Here is a 23,454-nt window from a genome sequence, read left to right as displayed (position 1 = left end):
ACTCACTACATTAATTTGAAACTTTAATATCCTTAATTAGCAGTCACATAGTCAGAAAACTTCACAACACAGTCACAGTAAATAAATTCCTGGGTTCAAAAGAAAATTAAAAATCCTGGAAAGAGACATAGTTTTGTTAAATGGAAATAAAATTAATATTTCATAAACAATATAAAACATAAAGAATCCCGAATAAAGGTCCCGGGTTCGAATCCTGCGGCCCTGCATTCCAACGCGACAACTTACAAATGGACTGTTTTCCAAAAACACCGGCACCCCGAGGGTTGATATGACCTCTGCGTTGTGTCTTTTCGGGTCATTTTGGGTGGTATCCACACTCTTTCATCACTTTTTTAACGTTGTGATCGCTGTTCTTGCCAAATTGAAAAGCTTTCAAGAAATCGGCAAATTATGGGATAAAAATATATATACTTAAGGATAAAATATCTCTTAAAAAACGGTTGTTTTTTTTTTTACTTCTTTGTGTATTATTTCAAGCTGTTATACTTTTTAATTTTTTCCTTTTTCTCGTTGTTCTGGTCGTTTATGAACGTTTCCAGGAAGCAAATTCATAAAACTTAAGGAGGAAATATATCTTAAAAAACGATAACATTGTCTTTAAGTTTTTCCTTTGGTTTGTTTACTTCTTTGTGTTGTTATACTGGACAGGTTAAGCTTTTTATTTACTTTTTTGCGTAAAAAAGTATCAATTTTCATCAATCAATCAAAAGCGTAAAAGAATCAATTTTCTTGTCCCGTTTAAAGGTTTCCAGGAAAGCGGCTAATAAAGGAATAAAAACATATAAAACTTACGGCGCAAATATCTCTTAAGAAAACATAATATTGTCTTTCATATTTTCCTCTGGTTTCTTTACTTCTTCGCATGTTATTTGAAGCATTTAAACCTTTTTTTTTTTTTTTTTGCCTTCTGCTCATGTTATGGTCGTGTATTACCGTTTCCAGGACATTGGCCAATAAAGGGATTACACAAATATAAAACTTAAGGAGAAAATATCTCTTTAAAAAAATTATATTGTCTTTAATTTTTTCCTCGGGTTTCCTTACTTCTTGAAATTTTATTTTATACTGTTAAGCTTTTTAATTTTTTGCCTTCTTCTCGTTGTACTTATCGTTCATGAACGTTTCCAGGAAATTGCCATAAAATGGGATAAGCAAATTTATAAAACATAAGGAGGAAATATCTCTTAAAAAACGATAACATTGTCTTTAATTTTTTCCTTTGGTTTGTTTACTTCTTTGTATTGTTATGTCGCACAGGTTAAGCTTTTTATTTACTTTTTAGCGTACTATACACTTTTCTCGTCGGGTATAAAAGTTGCCAGGAAATTGCCCAATAAAGGAATTAGACAGCATATAAAACTTAAGGAGAAAATATCTCTTTAAAAAATTATATTGTCTTTAATTTTTTCCTCGGGTTTCCTTACTTCTTGAAATTTTATTTCATACTGTTAAGCTTTTTCATTTTTTGCCTTCTTGTCGTTTATAAACGTTTCCAGGAAATTGCCATAAAATGGGATAAAATAATGGGATAATTGATAAAACTTAAGGAGGAAATATCTCTTAAAAAACTATGACATTATATTTAATTTTTTATTATTTTCCTTTGGTTTGTTTACTTCTTTGTATTGTTATGTCGGACAGGTTAAGCTGTTTATTTCCTTTTTTGCGTACTAATGACTTTTCTCGTTTTGTATAAACGTTTCCAGGAAATTGGCGAATAAAGGGATAAGACAACTTATAAAACTTAAGGTGAAAATATCTTTTAAGAAAACATAATATTGTCTTTAATGTTTTCTTCAGGTTTCTTTACTTCATGGCATGTTATTTCAAGCATATTAAGTTTTTTTTATTTGTTTGCCTTCTGCTCATTGCTCTGGTCGTTTAGACAGCATATAAAATTTAAGGAGAAAATATCTCTTTAAGAAAATAACTTGCCTTTAATTTTTTCATCGGTGTCTCTTTACTTCTTGGAATTTTATTTCATGTAAGCTTTTTAATTTTTTGCCTTCTTCTTATTGTTCTGGTCGTGAAAAATCATTTCCAGGAAATTGGCCATCAAAGGGATAAGACAGCATATAAAACTTAAGGGGAAAATATCTCTTTAAAAAATAATATTGTCTTTATTTTTTCCTTTGGTTTCTTTACATCTTGGCATGTTATTTCATGCATTTTAAGCTTTTTTATTTTATTTCTCGTTCTAATCGCTGTTCTCGTTGTGTTTCAACGATTCCAGGAAATTGGCAAATAATGGGATAAAATATATAATACGTAAGGAGAAAACAGCTCTTAAAAAATGATATTGTCTTTGATTTTTTTCCTTTGGTTTCTTCTATTCTACTTATTAACATGTTATTTCATGTCGATTTAAGGCTTTTCATTTTTTGCGTTCTCGTCGTATTTCAAACTTTCTAGGAAATCGGCAAATAATGGGATAAGAAAATATATAATACTTAAAACATTAGTTAAAAAAGATTAATATTGACTTTTATTTGTCCCTTTGTCTTCTTTACTTCTTTGTCTATTATTTCAACTTTCTAAAGCATATTTTTGAATAAATACATAATGTGTTGTTTAACCATTTTCCTAACTTTAACCAAGTGTTAATGTCCTCGTTTTGATCCTTATTCTCTTTGATGTTTAAATTTATCTTTGATAAATGAATTTTCCATTATTTATTTTCTTTGTCTTCTTTACTTCTTTGTCTATTATTTGGAATAATTACATTAAAAATTTTTTTAACAATTATCCCTGGTACTTAAACTCTACGGATTGACCTTTTAGATTTACGTTATCATGTGTTGATATCTTCGTCATGATTGACTCTCTTCGGTTTTAAAAGTTTCCAGGAAATTGGCTAATAATGGGATCCCTGTCGCAACTAGAAGTGGGTTTGTAGCGGACAGATAATCAGAAAAGTTTCTTTCAAAGTATAAGTTTTCCCCGGTCGAATCAGTTTACAGGCATCCAATTAGGAAACAGGCGAAGAAAAGGCGGAGGTGTAATTAAGGGTAGGGTCGAGTATGTGTTTTGTCCCGGACCAAAAAATCGTAAAGCCTTGAGCCATGGCCGATTTAAATTTTATCTTTCCCCAAAGCGTCGAAACCCTCGAAATGCCGGTTTGTTGAACACTAATTATACGAGGGGACTTTAAAATGCCCCTCGTACGGAGGGTGTCGGTAATTTACCCTCTCGGTGGGTGGTCTTTACTCGGCACCCATGACCATCAATTGACGTATTATTCAATGCGATAAATTGTGCTGTTAGTTTGCGAATCGTTGAAACATTTCTCCGCAGTTTAATCGATCCGTCTTGCTTACGTTCGGTGAGACGCGCCAGACTCCGATTTAATTTAATGCTACAAAGACACCGCAACGACACCTCAATTAACTATTTCCACATAGGACGACGATAAAAAAAGACTATCCCACTGTTTCTCTCTCACTCGACTTTCCCCGAAACGAACAAATAGAACTCGCGAGACGGTCTCCTGGGTATTGGAAAATTATGTACAACTCAATCTGGGAGATAAATTTTCCATAAGTAGAAGTTCTAGCATTTGCAGACACTTACAGTTCTTAATTTCATCGCTATCGGGACACGAGCTAATCGGAAACCAAATACAAGTTTTACAAGTTGGCATCATGGTGTACCAACAATCAGGCGGAGCTATTAGCAATGACTTTAGGATATCGGTACAACGGTTATGGTGAAAGAACTCCACAGCTAAAAACAGATAGTGCAGTCTCCCTGCTGTGATGCAAGACCATACAAATTACCTAAATTTTGGTGAGGATTACAACACTTGGTGCTTCGAGGCATACACGGATGGTAGAATTGACGAAATGGTTGGATGTGCAGCGGTTATTCACCAGGACGGAAACTAAATACAAATTTTACAATTTGGCATCATGGTGTACCAACATTCAAGCGGAGCTACTAGCAATGACTTTAGGATATCGGTACAACGGTTATGGTGAAAGAACTCCACAGCTGAAAACAGATAGTGCAGTTTCCCTGCTGTGATTCAAGACCATACAAATTACATAAATTTGGGTGAGGATTACAACATTTGGTGCTTCGAGGCATACACGGATGGTAGAATTGACGAAATGGTTGGATGTGCAGCGGTTATTTACCAGGACGGAAACTAAATACAAATTTTACAATTTGGCATCATGGTGTGCCAAAATCAAGCGGAGCTACTAGCAACGACTTTAGGATATCGCTACAACGGCTATGGTGAAAGAACTCCACAGCTGAAAACAGATAGTGCAGTTTCCCTGCTGTGATTCAAGATCATACAAATTACATAAATTTGGGTGAGAATTAAAACACTTGGTGCTTCGAGGCATACACAGATGGTAGAATTGACGAAATGGTTGGATGTGCAGCGTTTATTTACCAGGACGGAAACTAAATTCAAATTTTACAATTTGGCAACATGGTGAATCAACAAACAAGCGGAGCTACTAGCAATGACTTTAGGATATCGCTACAACGGTTATAGCGAAAGAACTCCACAGCTGAAAACAGATAGTGCAGTCTCCCTGCTGTGATTCAAGACCATACAAATTACATAAATTTGGGTGAGGATTACACTTGGTGCTTCGAGCATACACAGATGGAAGCATTGCGAAATGGTTGGATGTGCAGCGGTTATTTACCAGGACGGAAAATAAATACAAATTTTACAATTTGGCATCATAGTATACCAACGATCAGGTGGAGCTACTACCAATTAATGACTAGGATGGTTGCTACAAAGGTCATGGTGAAAGAACTCCACAGCTGAAAACTTATAGTGCAGTCTCCCTTGCTATAATTCAAGACTACCTAACTGCAGAATCAATTAGGAATACACTGCGAGAACTGCGAAAAAATCGACGTTGGGAGATTTCCTTGAGGTGGGTCAAGGCTCGCGTGGGACACCAGGGAAATGAAAAAGCTATTTATTTTACAAAAGCACCTCTTTCCTACATTAAAATACAGGAAGAAAAGCTAGGCTTACAAAAATGGAACGATATTTGGATAAAGGCAGATGAGAGCATAATTACAAGAAGTCAAATTCCTTCGGTTCACGACAGATGGAACAAAATTTTTGACCACACGTACAAGACAACTATGGCGCCCTCGGGGAAAAACAAAACATATTTGAAACACATGCACATCAGCAAAAAGAACAAAAGAATATATTGATGTAACAGAATACCAAGTTAGAAAAAACCAGTAATCTTTATGGGAATGGGTTAAAAGAAAAACAATAAAGTTCCTCACTGCAGGGTTACTGAAGAGGGAAAAAAAGAAAGAAAAAAAGAGACGGTATTTGTTATGGGTATGACAAAACGTTTAACTGAAGCATAAGTAAAGGACATACAAAATTATGATTTCCTACAGTTAAAACAACATTCAGTGATGTATCCCATCTTATTCGATTATCATCTAGAGGCCAGATCTTCAAAAATTCTTCTGGTTAAGATTTTCTTTCTTACTACAGGAGTGGGCGAAGGAAAGAGAAGGAGTAGGAAAAGGTCGATTTTGCATAGTTTTTACTTCGCATGTCCGGTTAATGTGCCCCTAGGAATTGAGAAAAACAATTGAGTAATTTTTTCTTACTTCCTTGCGTCTTTATTTCAATATTTTTCAAGATTCTCCAAGAAAAATGGTTTAATTGGTGGAAAACGAATATCATCAAAAAAGTAACGTGAAAATTGGAGAAAATCCAGAGGAGTTATGAATTTTTAAATTGAACATCAGAAAGGGTAAAAACTGAAAATCTATCGAAAATGATGTAGATTCAAATGAAAGATAAAAATAAATATTTACGATGTAAATGGAAATAGTGAGCAGGAGTACAAATTTATGTACAACTTTCATGGAAAATGGGAAGCTATGAACTTGGGCTCACGGATTTTTTGGTTAAAACATTTTTTTGGCGAAAAAAAGTTGAAATTAGTTTTTTACACTCCCGAAAAACCCCAGAAGCAAATTTTTCGACTAGGCAATAATAAACGTTAACACTGAATTTGAAGGAGCGACAAACTTAACCTGAACTTTGGGGCCAAGTTCAACTGGGAGGGATGTGTACTCGTGTGGAACTTCATGACTTTTTCCACTTTCCCCAACTTGTTTAAGTAAGCAATTCAAACTCGACTGTGACAAACCTAGTTCGTTTGACAGTTGACAAGTGCTTTCTGCGGGATCTGCGTTAAGAACAATTTTTTGGTTTTCAACAGGGACTTGTATCGGCAAATTGTTGACGTTTTCAAACGACGCCTGTACAGTCAGCTCAGACCTAGAACATCTTCAATTTTTCGTAATTTTTTAAGAAAATGTTAATATTATTATAATTTCATATTTCAAATGTTAGATTTCTCTATTTTAAGTCGGGTAATTAACATGCAGTTTGGTCGTTGTTGTCTGCCTGTCCTCGTTGTTTTAGCTTGTCAGACGGCCTCGTCACATTCAGTGTAGGTTTTTTAAAAATAATAATTAACGTAAGACACACTATTGAAGATGGCGAGAAGGTGAAACGCGCGTTGCAGGCCAAAAAACAGCTAGGGAAGGCATGCTAAAATAAACCAAACGCGACCAAACCTCAAATTGTCTTTTATCTTGATAGAAGGTCTCGTCATCTTTAGAATAGGTTTTTTTAAATAATTATTATCATAAGGACACTATTGAAGATGGCGAGAAGGTGAAACGCGCCTTTCAGGCCCAAAACAGCTAGGAAAGGCAGGCCAAAATAAACCAAACCGGACCAAACCTCAGATTGTTTTTAGCTCGCCCATATAGCAATGTCGTTCCCACGATCCTCATAAAATCATGAAAGCTCCCGCTAATCGGTTAGTAATGAAACGTCAAGTTTAGCATATTCACCCAATAAGGACTTGACTCCTCGAAAAGCGTGCATAATGAGCATTCAATGTCACGCTTGTCTCTGAGAAAGTATACTTGGCCCCGAGAAGCAGGCGGTGATTCACATAAATAAACAATCGCTCGAGATGTTGACTAATAAAATTTTCACCAAAAGCTCGAATTTTCTCTTCCACTCAACAGAAAAGACAATGGAGGGAAAAATGTTTTGCAATGCGGCAAAGATTAATAACCAAATTACCTCGATTAAGGGAGTGGCCGTGTAACGACCTGACTGTTCTATTGAATAAATTCGTATTATAATCAGAGGATCAGACCCTCGCGTATTATTTTCACCAAGTATTACGTGCCACCACCGGATTTCCACTTCGTTTTATACCTTGAACACGAAAATGCCCTAGGAAGTACGAGGTGTGGTATGACACGCAAGAACGATCCGATCCTGCCTTTATTGTAACGCAATGCAATTCCGACCTTTTAAAATCTTACGACGAGTAACGCTGTCTTAATTTTTGTTGAAGGTTTGCGTCATAATTTCATACGACATAAAAGAACCTCGGGAACGCCTTGCATAAAACGAAAAAATCTCGCAACACCTCTCTGGTCTGTCAATTCTTAGATAATTTCCACATTTTCCTTAAGAACCGCTTTGGACAATTCAGGCTGAAAAGTGCTAGAGCTAAATCGGTAATGTAATATTAAAATAGACAAAGCACTATACAAAAGAAACTAATTATAGAAAATTTCAAGGGCAAATATGCTTACGATGATTCAATTAATCACAAACAGATAAACTCTTAAAAGGTCAGACCGTTCTCACTGTTTACTACTTATAAGAAGTGTTCTTATGACTTATACCACGACGCTTCACACAAGGTTGTCAAATAAGTTCGTAGCGTTTTGTTAAATTTAAAATGGAGGATAAAAATAATATATTTTCATCATTAAATGGGTTTTACAGATTTTTCCCGCAAATTAACCCTTTTTAAACAAATTAATTTAAACACGTGGAACAAAATGGTTCATCCATAGCTCATTAAATTTACAAATAAAAATTTTTCATTGAATTTATCATAAAAAACAAAATACCCTGATCCAACACACATCATGGCAAATATGCTTATTAATGTTAACTATAAAAAATCAAAAGTAATAAAATAATAGTAATAATAAAATAAAGTTTTATTCCTGGTCAAAAAATTATAATTGGAAAAGAGTTGGGAAGATGAGCACTACTTTTAACCCATTATGTTTCTTTCAATTAATTATTTTTTATATGTAAGGTTTTTCGTTGAGATAAAAAAGTCCCTTCCCCAAGGGTTCATATAACCTCGAAGTTGAAAAACCCTCGTATTAAAAAAACTCAAAATTTAAATTTAAAAAAAACCTTTGTATTTATGATTATTTGGAGGTTATTAGATGCAGTCTGGTGTGACATAGGTTTTAGAAAAACATTTTGTTTATCGTGCCAACGTTTTGATCTTTATTGAGATCATCATCAGGTTTCAAAGTGTTTGTTTTCCGTGTAGATGTGTCATTATTATCTGTTGTGTTGAGAGTGCCATGACACACAGAAAACAAATGCTTTGAGCTCGGAAGATGATCTCAATCTTCTCACGACCTCCAAATAATGATCAAGTTTAGTGACTGTTACTTGATACACCACACTTTTGCATTCATATTTAAGTTTGTTTTATTTAAGTTTTTTTAAACGTCTTTTTGAAGCCCAAATATTTTTATAAAAATTGGACATTCTCAAATGTACAGGAATTTTACTGTACAAGCACAAATTCCAATTTTCTACGCTTTTGAAATATTTTAAATTAAAGTTGATTCGGGTTAATTTGGGGCGGAAAGGTTTAATTTGAAATTAGAAAGGGTTAATTTAATAATTAATAATCAAGTATTAATTTGATTAAAAATGGTTCATTTTAAGTAAAAAGTATTAGTTTGCAATTCGCAAAAAACCATGTGTTAGTTTGACAAGAATGTGTTTTGAAATTAAAAAGGTTTAATTTGGTATGAAAATTTCTCGTTTTACAAGAAGTGTTTTTGAAATTAAAAACGGTTAATTTGGAGTAAAAAGTGTGTTTAAAATTTACAAAAAACTTTACTAAATACTACACATTACGAAAAAAAGTTAATTTGATGATAAAAAGACTTAATTTAGTTCGGAAAAGAGATAATTTGGCAAGAAAAGAGGGGGGAAAGAGGTTAAATTGGCAAGAGAGGGTGCTATAGCCGAAGGTCGTGGGTTCGCATCCTGCTTGTGTCACTAACTTTTTCATTTCAAACAAGACCTTACCAAAGAATAATTAATTGAAACTAGTTTTAACTTTTTAGTGTACTGTAACTGGTAGTCTAAACTCTACCATTATTTTCAAAATATTTCGAAACCGAATGAAAATTTTTCAATAGAGATTTTTTTTATTTTAGGATCAGTCATCTACAGAAGTTGAAGTAGACATAGATGAACTCCTTGATATGGACGACGACAATCAAAGAAGAAGACACTTGCAGGTATTTTGACAAAAATTAAATAATATACCGATAATTTTTTCTAATTATTATTTGTATTTTATAGGAGCTTCTCTGTGATGCCAAAAAATCACCACATGATGTCAAGGTAAACCCCTAACAACCCAATTTGAAAAATCAGTCTTTTCAAAATTAAAATTATATCTTATTTTATTTTATTTTTTTGACAGAAATTCGTGAATGATCTTTTGGAGAGAACCAAGACACTTTAAAAGGATAAGCAGCCGTGGAGGAGTCGGCGGTTATGACTGTTCACTACACCGTCACGACCTCCTTTCCATTTCCAGCTTACGTTTGAGACAATACCAGCCGAGAATCTCAGCTCTCAAGATCACACAATTGTTGTCCTAGAATGGTCGCATCAAATTTGTTATTGGAAAAAAAAAAGAAGTAAAACGTGTTCAGGTCCTGTTTGGATTTCCTCCCATTGAATGTGAATCTTGGTTTATCATGAATGTCAAAGACTGACAACAGTATTGTGAAATTGCCAAAAGCTTTTTGCCACTAATTTAAAGAAGATGATAGTTATATGTATAAAAAAAAGAGGAGGTTCCGTTTTTATTTTCTGTTTTAGTTTATTAATAATTAGTTTTTATTTATTTATTAAATATTTCATGATATTAATCACTTAATTAAGGTTTACATGTGGCCTAAAACATTAGTAATTCAGCAATTTTAATATATTTCCTTGTTTTCCCCTTTCCTTTTTAGTCAGTAACATTTTCTTACTATACTAAGATTTCACAAAGAAGCAAAAAATGGCAATTAATAAGAAGCGATAAATAAATCCTTCCTGGTCATGATATTCTAATTGAAATGGACTTTTAAACTGCTAATTAAAACGAAAAATAAAGTACATTTTGATTGTCTATTATTAAAAAAAAAATTCTAGCGGGATCAAAATTGTTAATTGTCTTTTTGCATGTTTGATATGAAATGAATGTTCACATCATAGATAAATTTATTTCAAAAAATGTTTCAGTTAAGTAACAAAGCTTGCCAGTTCAACTAGTGGCAAGTTGCATCATAACGTTATACTTTTGTTAGTCCTCGTAGTATCATTGTGTTACTGTAGGAGTTACCAACCAGTTTAAACTGCTATTGCGTAAAAATTTATGTGTCGATTAATAATTGTTTTAAGGCCGGAAATGTTTTTTTTAAACACTTACGGCGCAAATAGAAACATTAATTGTGAACATTTTAGTCAGCCTATTCTAATAGATATATCCTGTGTATGCTTTTTCTAGAAAAGATTATATCTTTACAGTTAATCTCAATATTGTTCTGTGTAATTAAAATTTAAATGAAAAATTAATGCTGAAACACAATCATCAGATAGGGAAGTCTCTGTAGTTTAAAAGCGGGATTTGTCTGTTGCTACTTTGATCTCAGTTTTCAGACATTCGTTTATTCCATCCTTTAATGACTAACATTATCATTAAGAGAAACTAAATTTAGAAAATTTGATTCTTTGTCTCGATTAATTCTTGAACAGTATCCTTGTTCGTGTTTCGCATTTCTATTTAAATTCATCGAATGCTTGGTTATACTGCTGTACATAAATTTTTATATTTTTTCTATTTTAAGGATAATATATGGTTATTGTTATGCTAAAGCCTTAGTTAAAACTTATAAAATTATAGTTGTTTAAAATAAAATTTATATGAGTGATTAATTAAAAAAAAAAAAGTTTGACTGTTAGACAAAATTATTATTTCCTCCATTTTTTTATAATAATAATATTGTTAGGTAGTTCTTTCATTAGAGTATTAAAATTAAGTGCACTGCAGTAATGATGTAAAAGCAAGTAAGCGAGTTGGGTGTCGATTTAAATCGGTGTTGAAAGCTCAGCTCGCACTTTTTTTTTCAAATCGGCACTCACTTTTTGATAAACGCAGATTATTGTAACACTTGTAAAGTAATCAAAACAAAGTAGTGTTGGTTACTCGTTTTTAGAAAGCATGAATAATTTTTAAAAAAATGTAATTGACGATTGTATGTATGTGGTATAAAAGAAATAAATGAAAACAAATGGTTAATTAATGCTTGTGATATGACCTTGGCTTACAGTTCATCGATACCAACTGGGAAAATTTGCATTTTCCAAATGTAAATGATATTTCAACAATATAAAAGCTATTATAAATTTAAAAGTTCAATTTATTTAAGCGCTATCTTTTATTAACATGCTATCTTTCTGGTTGAATGATAAAAGTTGATGGTCAAATAAGGCAAAATTGATATTATATAGATCATTACAGTATTAATTTGTAATTTCTCAAGAAAATAAACTTTTTTATTTATGCTAATATCTACACACTAGTGAGTTCTATTTAACCAAAATTAAATGTACAATACTTAAACTGATATATTTTATAGTGCTGTCCAGAAAATAATGCAGGTTTTTATATTTTCTTTCAATTTACGTTTGATAGATCTATTCTTTTACACAAATGTCAAAACTTTTTAATCCTCTTCCAAACAAAAATGTCTGTTTACCTCAGCAGCGTTTCGTTACTTGGGAATAATTCAGTCTTTACTAAAATGTCACAATTTTCGCATAATTTTGTTTTATGAGTTTAACTCGGTCGGTACGCAAACAGCCAGAAGCATTAATGAAGTCTGGGGCAATTGCAGTGTAAGTCAGAGCTGATTTAAAATTTTCAAGAGGAAGACGAGCCTTGAAGACAAAGAAGGCGTGGAAGTGATGATGTTCTACGAGCTTTGTATAAGAAAATCCCAGAACACTGTTCGAGAACTTGCAGAGAATGTTTCAATTAGCAAATTGACCATCGCTGACCACCTGGCAATCAGAAAGATAAAAAAGTTCAAAAGTTTAGTTCCTCATGCATTAAACGACTGCCTAAAAAAATCATCAGTATGAAATGTGCACATTTCTTTGCCGAAACAGAAACAAATTTTTTTTGGATAGAATTGTTATTTGTGACGAAAAATGGATTCTCTACGATAACAGCAGAAAGAGAAGAAACAGTACCACATTTTCCAAAGTCCCTAACTCATAAAAAAAGTAATGGTGATAAGTCTGATTTACTATAACCTCTTGAATCCTGGTAAAAAAATCAATGCTGACATATATTGCTCTCAAATTGAAACAACGTATAAGAAATTGGCATTATTGAAACCATCTTTGGTCAATCGGAAAAGGCTGATTCTGTTACAAAACTATCAGGCCCGTTTCACATGTGACGACATGCAGACTGTTGGATCTTGGTTATGAGGTTCTGCTATTCTCCAGACATTTTGCTACCGATGCAATTTTTTCAGATACCTGGACAGCTTCTTACAACATAAAAAAGTTACTGATCAAAAGTCATTAGAAAATGCGCTTACAGTATTTGTTAATAATAAAAACTCAAAATTCTATTTAGATGGTGTAGAGAAATTGCTATCACATTGGGAGAAGTGAATTGAGAGTAATGGAGGTTATGTTAATTAATAAAAAATGTTTAAACCATTTATTTAATTGTTTAATGTTTATAACCATAAACCTGCATTATTTTCCAGACAACCTAAAAATATAATGTGTAGGGACAGCGAGGTTAATAATTCAAGGAAAGACAGACAGAGGAAAGATCATTAATCAGTCCTGAACTCTTTTAGGTTATTCTACCTTGCCAAAAAATATCGATTCATCAGCTGATTAAGAATACATCTTCAATTTAATCGTATTGAGTTCATATTGTTAGATAGGCTGACCTCAGGATGACCACAAATTTGTGACAACCACGAGACCGACAAAAGTCTGGGGCTTGTAGGTTAGGGATTGCCTCAGAGTCACCATTAAGTACAAATATCTAGTCTTAACAGGACATCAAATTCAGGATTGAGTCATTTTCTCATATTTGCATTCTACCCTTCGGATACAAATATATTCCGAAAAAGTAATTGATCGCCATAAAATTGGACTTGTGGTTTTGTATAAGTCAGAGACACGGACCACATGGAAAGAAAGATTCTGAGGGTTATTTCTGGGCTAGTTATGAAGAATGGGTGGTATAAGATCTCTGTGCCAGGAGATGGATTTGGTTGGTGTAGGTGTAGGATATTTACAAAGAGTATGGATCGAACACTGTGAATGGCTTATGGCAGACATCCGGGTGATAAGTGAAAACCTCTTTTAAGATGGCTCCAGGATGTGGATGAGAACCTCAGAAAGATAGGAGCAAAGCCTTGAAGGGAGATTAATGATCAGAATGACAGGCAGGTTTTACATCAACCTGAAAGATGTAAACACCTTTGTGAAAAAAGTTTGGGATTAAATACAAAGATGCCCTTACAGTTATACACAGCTGTTGTCAAACCAACATAACTATGGATCGGAGGTTATATCAGGTCCTCAGTACTGCTCAGAGGCTAGCATTCCTGGGAATTACTAGAACATTAGTGAACTATCACAGGGCAGCTCAGAAAGTCCCAAATCACCCACGATTTCATAACTCCATAGAAGCTAGTGACAAAATTCATAGGTAATGTAAATGTTAATATAAAACTAGCCTGGAAAGGAGCAACTAAAGCTTCAGAAAAGAACTTGAGGTTAGTTACTTGCTAGTTACTATTTGAGGTTAAGAAGAATAAGGTTCTGAGAAATACCTGCTAGAGCAAACTGGGAGAAAGAAAATCCTGTTAATGCTATCTGATATTACGATGGCACTAAGGCTGAGTATTGGTTAAGTGTTGGTATCTATGGAAATATAAGCCTTGGGCAATATGATGTATTTCAGGTGGATATTGAACACTGTGCAATGGACATTGGACATGTTAGGATCACCATCACCAAAAGAATAGAACTAGATGGCCAGGTTTAGAGACAACCTCCTTCATTGGAGTAAAGTTAAGAGCCTTTGGGATTGCATCAAGGTTTGGGTACCAACAGAGGGGGCATGAAGGAACCAAAAAACCCACAAAGAAAAAGTTTGATGAGGACACCTATCAGTTCTGAACCTTTCCGCGTCATATCAAATTCCCAAAAAAATCAGTACATCAGACCATGGTGCATCTAAGAAAACAGATACTAACGACAAAACAAACATTGGATGTGTTAGGATTAGAATGAATGCATAATCACCTGATGACTTGTTAGATTATTGTTCAAATCAGCCCAACTAAAAAGACAAGTGGTTGTTAAATGAATTTAATAACTCAAAAATCAAAAAAAGTTTATTCAGCATTTAAATTCAATAAAAACAAAGTCATTTTAATGTGTAATCTAATAAATTTTATTCTTATTAACACTTAACTAGCAAAATTTTAGGTTTTAAAATGGTTTTGGACATTATTTAACCACACAATTCAATTTTATCACTAACAATTATATAGGTGTAATAAAAAAAAATTATAGAAGCACAGTATAGTGAAACCTAAAGTGCTATTTACAAAAAAAAATTATGTGTTTAAAATAAAGAAAAAGAAAAATCTTACAAATGAGACCTATTTGAACTATAATTTAATTTTACAATTAATATTTGTGCTTAACTTTTTGTGCTTTTTTGTAAAAAGTCTATGTGACAAATATTGAACTAGATTTTACTTAGAATAAATTACAAAAAATTATGAAATGGATTTTTTTTATTAACGGTCGTAATGTACAACCATGTGCAATCTAACTTTTTAATATCAACGATTGATAAAATAAGTAAGAGTGCAACTTTTATTTCTGTACTTATCATGCTGTTTTTAAAATAAACATTATTTCTTACACTGTAGTAATTTTCTAAAGAAAATAAAGCTAACAATATATACACTTTTTTGCTATTGTTAAGAGCAATTTGAAAAGTTCAAATTAAGTAATAATACTTTACGAAGAAATAATATTTAAAATAAACGAATCTGTTCAGATAATAAATACCTTAGAAATTTATAAAGAACATTTCCTATATATTTGAAAAATCATCTTTGTTTCAGCTTTTCCTCTCCATTACATTCGACCGTTTTCTCACGATTGTCGCTGACGTCAACTTTGGGTGTTTTCCAGTACGCTTTTACGTAAAAGTCCATGAAAAGGAAGAACATGAAGATATCTTGAGGAATGAAAAGTGTCAAGAGGAATTTCGGAAATCCACAGCTGGGGTTGAACAAAGCCGCAAGGCTGTGGAGCGTCGTCACAACGAATTGAATCTATTAAAAAAGTTTATCAATTAAAGTTGTAATCCTTGTTTTATCAGTAACAAATTAATAATAAAAAAATGTAAAAATTGGTACCAGTTGAATTTCAGTAATGTGCTTTTTCCACCATATTGACTTTTTATATTGAGGATAAAGTGCAGTTAGAAAATAATACGAGTACATTATCGTATGGACAAATGCATTGACTGTTCCAAAAAATACAGGGTGGCCGCCTAAAAATAAAAAATGAAAATTACTGTAATCCCTTAACCTATTTTCTCAAACATTTAATTACCGCCGACGTATTTAGTACAAATCCAATTAGCTATTACCATCCCGGTATGATGATAAACATGCAAAAATGAAATCTGATTGTTTTTTTTCCGCAACACCATGAAGATCTAAGAAATAAAAATAGAAATAATAAGTATGCGATAGTGAATAAAAATTTCTTGAGAAAACTTGCCGTGTCGAGCAGATCTAGCACTTTCGTCCAGAAAAACAGGTATGTGAAAAAAAGAACCTGGAATTTTGTTTTTTTAATCGATGAAAAATAAATTATTACATCATACTTAGGAAAAATTAAATTACAGCATCTTTCCAGAAATAATTCTTTGATCAATACAAAAAATTATTAATATGAATTTAATTGTGTACTGTTGAATAGTTTCCTTTGTCATTTTATTCTACATTCTCATCTAATTAACAGGTAAACGACAGTGGCTGTTTAATTAATGCCATCTAAGAAAACAATTAATTATCCAGTTTTTAGTACCACTTCAAGGTAAAGAAATTATGCAAGTGTTATTACAGTTTGTTAAAAATCAAATGAGCTTTTAAATTAGACGAAAAGTGTATTTTTTGTTGCAAAAGGTTAATATTTACATAAAAAGGTCTAGATTTGCAATGCATTGGACTCATATTTAAATTTATAATCAACATTATTGTCTACTTTATTTAATGTTCCGACAGCTATATTGAATTGATTATTTCTGCTTAGACCATTGAAAAAATGTTTTATTGCGAACAACGGTCAAAATAAAATCTTAAATATTTACCCTTTGGGCTAGGAAATCGGTGGATGAATAGTTGACCTCTTCGCATAAAAGGTTGTACTCTCTTGGAAGCCAGATTAAACGAAAACTCTGTTAAAATTTTATTTGTTTTAAATAATATAGCATTAATTAAAGAAGTTTTTTTTTAATATTTTTTTTTTTTAAATACACTTACTTCAAATACAAAATATCCATTTGCACAGATTTGCGATAAATTGTATAAAATCATTGGATATTTGAGCTCAAACGGTGCCCTTTTTTCCATAAGCTTTGGGCCGAGGTTCAAAACAAAATAATTGTACACTAGAAGTAGACAAATGATCGGAATAGGCGATTGCATTAAAAACCAATCATCTACTCTTGGATCTGCCAGAAAAAATTCAATAATTAAATGTAAGATCGGCTTCAAAAATAAATAAAATTGTTTACCTCTTGCATCTACTAAATAGTATTTTAGCGTTTCTCCCAAGATGCGTATAACTTCCATGATATCTTGAAAAATAAAATTTATGAAAAAAAAGAACCAATTATGATAATAAAAATAAAATTCTTGCGACACTCTATTTACCTTGATTTTGTTAATCCTTAGGAGGCGTGCGTCAGATCGTTCTTGTTTTACTGGCCGACTAGATTGTTCATGCCTGTTTAAAATCTGTGATTGAACTGCGGTCAAAAGATATCAGCGAATAAATACCTGGGTTCCCATGAGTATTGTTGTCCTTTTGCTTTGTCACCCCAGTCTAATTGAAAATGTGCATGCATTATCACTATGCCAGTGGAAATGGATTTGGCCCTACACGATAATTTTATGAGCCTGCAAATTTACAATTAATTAGTTTCAATTAACAATTGACAAATTGGTACAGAAAACCTTTTTCTTATTCTTTCGATTTTGTAACCGTTCGCGTACGTTTCTAGCCAAAAAACTTGTTCAAATTTGAATTCATAATTAGATAAGGCGATTTGTCATACATTTAAATTTAGCTTTTTTTTACCACCTTGACAATAGCAATCGATGTTTCAGTGCATTGAACTTAAATATTTTATTTACATTGTCATGATGTGAAATGATATTATGAAATATATGTGCAGATGTCTTATTTAATTGGGGTATTGTATGTATGTATTAATATAATAAAAACAAATATTTTCATAAATTATGAATATCAGTAAATAAGTTTCAAATATGATTAATGGTATTTAATTATTTGAAATCTTGTTTATGAAACTGCAAATTGTCGGTTAGGGCACCTTATTTGCCATGCTAACAGTTTTAGATTCGTACCTTACATTTATTGAAATATAAAAAAAACATTGTAAAGTCACTTGTCTGTGACACCCAATAATCGGGCGTTAAGCCATCCTGTACAATAAGAATTGTCTTATTTTATTTGAAATCTCATTGACGTGAGTTCCAAAACAGATTTGTTCTCATATTCACTCAAGATTATAAAAGAGGCTTTAAACTCACTCTTAATACCGTATAAACTTACTAGGGTTGTTGACCTCATCATAGGTGCTTTTGACAAAACATCACTGGTACGGCACTACAGTTAGAGAAAAATCATTTGGCACTATCTAGCATAACAGATCTGTCTTAACTTTCAGTTTACATTATCAAGATCATGCACTCCTACCTGAAGGAAAGTTTGAGTCAATACATCATAAAATTCATGCTGGTGTAGCTCAAGGCTCTATAATGGGTCTTAACCTGTTCATTCGTTATATTCATTATTAGCCTGCTGCCATAAAAAAACTACACTCATTCAGACAACTGAGCATTATCGTAAGGACAAAGCACAATAGGTGCTTAACCATGGCTATAGCTAAAATAAACTGAATAAAAACAAAAGACAATCTTATTTTCTCAGCACAGATCACGTTAACTATTGTAATTATTGTATTACCATCCTAGGCCCTACATGTCCTAGTAAAACATAAAGTACATTAAATAATTGTATCATTCATCAAAAAATGCCCGTACAAAACTCACCCACTCAGAAACATTTACTACTTTCATGAACACTGGAAGAGTCAAAAACATCCGTTGCGAAGATCAGACAAAGAAACAACCCTTTACCATGATAGTCGTGGTGTTTTTATGATATTAAATATATGAAATGTTAACCTGTGTTATTAAATATTTCACCATTATGAGTCGGCTTCAATAGTACTGTGGTCATATAAAAAAATATGTTGTTAGTTTGTCGTTTATTTTTATTATTTATTATACTATTATTAAGCCTGTCAATACAGTAGGACTGTCTCCACCTACTTTATGTTTTTCTTAGAATTTTCATTCATGTTGATCCCATAATAAAAAAAATGACAGTTTATGTTTAATCTTAGTGGAAATAAGGGCAAAAAGAAAGTCTATAAGAAGCCAAATATTTTGTTCATTGATCTATATTTGTTCAATTCTAAATATAATTCAATTGTAAAGATATGTATAGATATGTCCAGAACCAAACGTATGACTCCCACTCCGTTATTTTAGTGGTCCGGCATCAGACCTCAGTTTTATCCATTCCACCAAAGGATATGGAAGAGGTTATTTCAGCCATCGACACATGCTGTTTTAACCTAAACACTCTCATTCTCTTAATCATTCTTATATATATTTATTCTCATTTACATACCATTCAACAAGTAGTTTTAGTGATATTCCTCCATCACACCTTACACTTAAAAACAACTACTCATACTCTAACTAGCCTAATTTTATTCTCTTGCACTACATTCATGCTTATAAATACATTCTTGTGAAATACTTGACCCAGAATAAATTACTAAACTTGTCCAAAAAATTTTTATGTAAAGAAATATTTCAATTTCCAAAAATTGGAATAGGAGACACAAAGATTATCTGCTGTACTCGAGCAAGATTCTCATATCAAGTGGCATTCCATCTCGCAGACACATTGAGCAACCTTTTTCTGTATGCTGGACGCATATGCTGGCTTTGGCACAAAAGTAAGTATGATGCTTTTTTTTTTTTTTTTTGTATTTTTTTATATATATTAAAACTATTAATACATATATAAATTAATTACTTTCTTTAATTTGTTTATCAATTCAACTAAAATTAATATTAATAATTTTACATTTAAAATCAAGGATAAATCAATTTAGAAGAAACCATGTTTTATGTTTGCAAGAATGTTTTAAATATTTATATTAAAGAGTCTTAGAGTTGTATAATTTTAACAGTTAGACTTTCCTTATTCATATCTTATTATCTTAATTATAATTTTTATTTGACCAAGATGGATTATTTTGGTTTGACTTTTTTTTTCTCTTAAACTACGCTGTTGGATAATGTAGGAAGAACAAGACATACAATAATAATATAAATTCTTTATTATTTTTATATATAAAATATTATATACAGAGTAATGTAACAAAAATTATATTGTATTAAAAAAATAACTAGACTAGTTTATCGTCATAAAATTGATTGTTATCACAAAATCCTGAAAAATCGTAAATGTATTGTCAAAATAGAGTGACAATAATTTTTTCTTTGTCCATAACCTACCAAGATTTATGGCTCGAATGCCTAGGATGATGCCTGTAGAGTCCATAGGAGTGATTAGGGCTCCTATGTTGAGAAAGTTGTAAAGATGAATGATCCTTCATTAATTGGAATTGTTCAACATCATAGGTGCTGTATTGCGGGTGATGGTAAACTGGGTACCCGGAGGAAGGAGAGCCCGGATGGAGTGGAGGAGGAGCGGCAGCTTCTTTGGGAGTAGCCGGCGCAGGTACCGGGATGAATCCAGAATTGGGTACCGCTCCTGGAAAAACGGGCAGTGCAGGAACCGGCGGGACCGCTCTGTTCACGTACACCGGGTAAGGCTGCGGAACGGGTACAGGTACGGCATGGGGTACGGGCACCGGTACCGGCCTGTCCACAGGCACCGGTACAGGCCTGTCCACCGGTACGTGTTGTATAACTGGTCGATCGACAAAAACCGGCACGTGCTTTTCTACTGGAACGGGTACGGCGACTGGAACTCTGACGTGAACTGGGATGTGCCTCTCGACAGCTACTGGAAAAGGAACTGGTACTTTAACATGAACGGGGACGTGCTTCTCTACAGGCACAGGCACTGGAACCGGGACTTGTCTGGTGACGACCGGAGGCGGCAACGGTACATGATATCCTGGTACTATCGGCACGGGTCCCAAATGGTACAAAGGCGGAGCCAGACCGTATCCAAGTCCTCCGTCGAAATAGCTGCCATGGAAGATCCCCCTTTTTGTCTTTTTCGTATCCCCTTTTTCCTCATTTTTCACGCAAAGCACTGTTGATATTAAACAAAGTAGTATCTGAAACAAAACAATATTGCTTTACAATAAACCAATCAGTCGAAAAATTTTATTCCAAGTAAATTCCCAAGATTTGTTCGGTAAGAAACGACCAAACGACAGCTCATATGCAAATCTAAAGAAAAAATCTCACAATTTTAATTTATCCATTATATTTCGTAGTCCGATTGACTAACTTCTTTCATTTAATTAATCTTTAAGTGAGGTATTGGTCGGGATAAAAAAGTCAGTGTCACGAGAGGGATTCGAACCCACAACTTCGACTAAATACGCCGCTGCTCTACCACCTGAGCTTTCGTGACTTCGATCCTCTCGGACACCAACTCTCCATCTCAATCTACGAACGTTCGAATTTTTCCTCGTTTTGCCATTTTTTATCTCAACCTCACATAGAAAGAATTGAAAGAAATAACTTGGCCAATTGACCACCAACTTCCCACTTCTACCCTTCGAAAAATTGGGAATCCCTTACAAAAAGGAGGGAAAATTCGAAGGGTAGGTTGAAGAGGGAAGCTGGTGTCCGAGTGGATCGAAGTCACCGCTCAGGTGGTAGAGCTGCGGCGTATTTAGCCGAGGGTCGTAGGTTCGAATCCCGCTTTAATTTACATTAAAGCCTACGTCTTCCTTACTTACGGCGAAGAGATGGATGGTAAAAAAACTAGTGTTTCCCAAAGTTTCTTCATTATGTATTCTGCATCGTCATTTGTCTAATGATCACCTGGTCATCGGTAAACAATAGGTCGACTATTATTCCCAATTTTTTTAACATACCCGATTTTTCTAAAGCCTTTATTGAATTTTAAACAATAAAGAAAAAATGCAGCGTACTGTAAACCAATGATCCTCTCGAACTTTGGCGATAAAATCAGCCCTATTTTGATTCGACACTTCTTCATCAATGATCAGAAATTTTCTGGTAGATTTTCCTAGGCCTTTTCCGGGTCTACCGATACAAAAATCTCTTTGGATTTCAATCTCAACAAATCTTAAGATCTTTTAATTTTTATTATGTATTAAAATGTTCACAGAGGATGAAGGCATAACGCCATAATGGCGTCATAACTGTAGTTGACGAGGCGTATGACGCAAGCTCCTGAGCTGTTTCGAATCTCCCAGAAAAAATATAAATATAAATCCGTCTATATTTTAAGATTTATAGTATAAATATGTACGTAGTAAATTCTAACATCACAGGAAATTCAGTCAGAAATTTTAGGGTGGATGTTTTTCTTCATGAAAGGTCAATTTTTCCATTGTTCGTATTCTTTTCCAGCTTCCTTCTTGAATATTTAATTTCAATTGATTTCCATGTAATGAAAGGAAACGTGATTTTATTATTTGGTTCCTGAGGATATTTTGGCGAATTTTATTTTCGAAAGGCTTTGCCATCGAAGAATAAAGAGAAAATGATGTCGCGTTTTGCAACGACGGTCATGAACACAGATAAAAATCGTGGAAATGCACACGCCTTTTAAAGGGCGTGAAAAGGATGAAATTTAATTGTGTATTAATATTCATAAATGGTCCCGATGACAGTTAGAAAACGGCCGTGTTTTAGTTTCACTTTACATTTTTGAATAATCTCGACTTTCAAACCCTAGGAGAGGATTAATAATGTCTTAAGTGCTTTATTTTTGAACAATAGAAATATTGTTTTTATAATGACGGAATATCAATTGAAACGAAGTGAATAATAAGAGTAAATTAAAAATAAAAAGAGCAGAATGGGTTTTTAAATATGCCAAAATCTGCCTGTTTCATGCTTCTACCTCCCATCAAACTCACATTGTTCCATATTACCTGCATTCTAAAATTATAATTAAATAAAATACCTGTCCTAATAAGCCAATAACACATGTATTAAAAATTGGTGCCCTGGAATGGGATCTAACGAACGGAAAATTGGGGATATGTGTTAATTTTTCAACATGTCATCATTACAATTAGAAGTTTTGAAGTTCCAGTTAAAAAAAGAATGAATTATATAAAACAAATTCTGTGTAAAAACAATACGAAAACCATGTAAATTTGCTTTTTCATTCTCATTCATATTTTCTTGATTTGTCTGTCTCTCTTTTCCTCTCCATTCTTTCCTGTTTGTATATCTGTTTGTTTTTCTTCTTCTGTACATTTTATCTTGATTTGTCTTTTCGTTTGCCTCCCTCTCTTCATTTTCTGTCTTTTTTTCATACTTGGTTTGCCTGTCTGTCTCTCTCTCTCTTTCCTTATACTTCATGGTTTGTCTGACCGTTTGCCTCTCTCTTTCCCTCCATTCTTTCTTATTTTTCAGTCTGTTTTTCTCTCCTTTTTCTCCATTTTTTTTTTTGTTTGTTTGTCTGTTTGTCACTCTCATTCCCTCGGGTCATCCTTGTTTTTTGTCTGTTTTCTCTCCCTTTTTCTGCATTCTTCCTTGGTTTGTTTCGGTCTGTTTTTCTCTCTCTTTTCTCCCTACTCTCTTGGTTTGTTTGTCTGTTTGACTCTCTCATTCCCTCCAGCCATTCTTGTTTTTTTT

General features: G+C 33.2%; 3 protein-coding genes across 5 annotated transcripts in view; 1 reads left to right on the top strand and 2 right to left on the bottom strand.

Annotated features, from left to right (window-relative positions):
- LOC106665560 (protein phosphatase 1 regulatory subunit 14B) overlaps positions 1-11,471 on the top strand; it is a 200,309-nt gene extending 188,838 nt beyond the window's left edge. For both annotated transcript variants that reach the window (XM_024229440.1, XM_024229439.1), the window contains exons 4-6: positions 9,331-9,414; positions 9,479-9,520; positions 9,603-11,471. In XM_024229440.1, the coding sequence (XP_024085208.1) occupies positions 9,331-9,414; positions 9,479-9,520; positions 9,603-9,644 (168 nt within the window). In that variant the 3' untranslated portion in view covers positions 9,645-11,471. The remainder of the gene's footprint in view (positions 1-9,330; positions 9,415-9,478; positions 9,521-9,602) is intronic.
- Positions 11,472-14,721: 3,250 nt separating this feature from the next.
- LOC106665457 (elongation of very long chain fatty acids protein 7-like) lies at positions 14,722-17,287 on the bottom strand. Its single transcript, XM_014391871.2, has 8 exons — positions 17,179-17,287; positions 17,040-17,102; positions 16,786-16,976; positions 16,614-16,700; positions 16,022-16,078; positions 15,851-15,956; positions 15,652-15,788; positions 14,722-15,567 (listed from the first exon to the last, which is right to left on the bottom strand). The coding sequence occupies exons 2-8, from the start codon at positions 17,095-17,097 to the stop codon at positions 15,340-15,342; spliced, it is 864 nt and encodes a 287-aa protein (XP_014247357.1). The 5' UTR covers positions 17,098-17,102; positions 17,179-17,287; the 3' UTR covers positions 14,722-15,339.
- A 2,715-nt stretch (positions 17,288-20,002) lies between these two features.
- LOC106665435 (BCL-6 corepressor-like protein 1) overlaps positions 20,003-23,454 on the bottom strand; it is a 4,678-nt gene continuing 1,226 nt past the window's right edge. For both annotated transcript variants that reach the window (XM_014391850.2, XM_024229438.1), the window contains exon 2: positions 20,003-20,942. In XM_014391850.2, the coding sequence (XP_014247336.1) occupies positions 20,145-20,942 (798 nt within the window). In that variant the 3' untranslated portion in view covers positions 20,003-20,144. The remainder of the gene's footprint in view (positions 20,943-23,454) is intronic.

The sequence above is a fragment of the Cimex lectularius genome, unplaced genomic scaffold (genome assembly GCF_000648675.2).
Source record: "Cimex lectularius strain Harlan isolate CLEC.00 unplaced genomic scaffold, Clec_2.1 scaffold331, whole genome shotgun sequence".
NCBI classification, from domain to species: Eukaryota; Metazoa; Arthropoda; class Insecta; order Hemiptera; family Cimicidae; genus Cimex; species Cimex lectularius.
The sequence above is the reverse complement of the archived record's forward strand: the minus strand, read 5'-3'. Positions and strand labels throughout refer to the sequence as shown.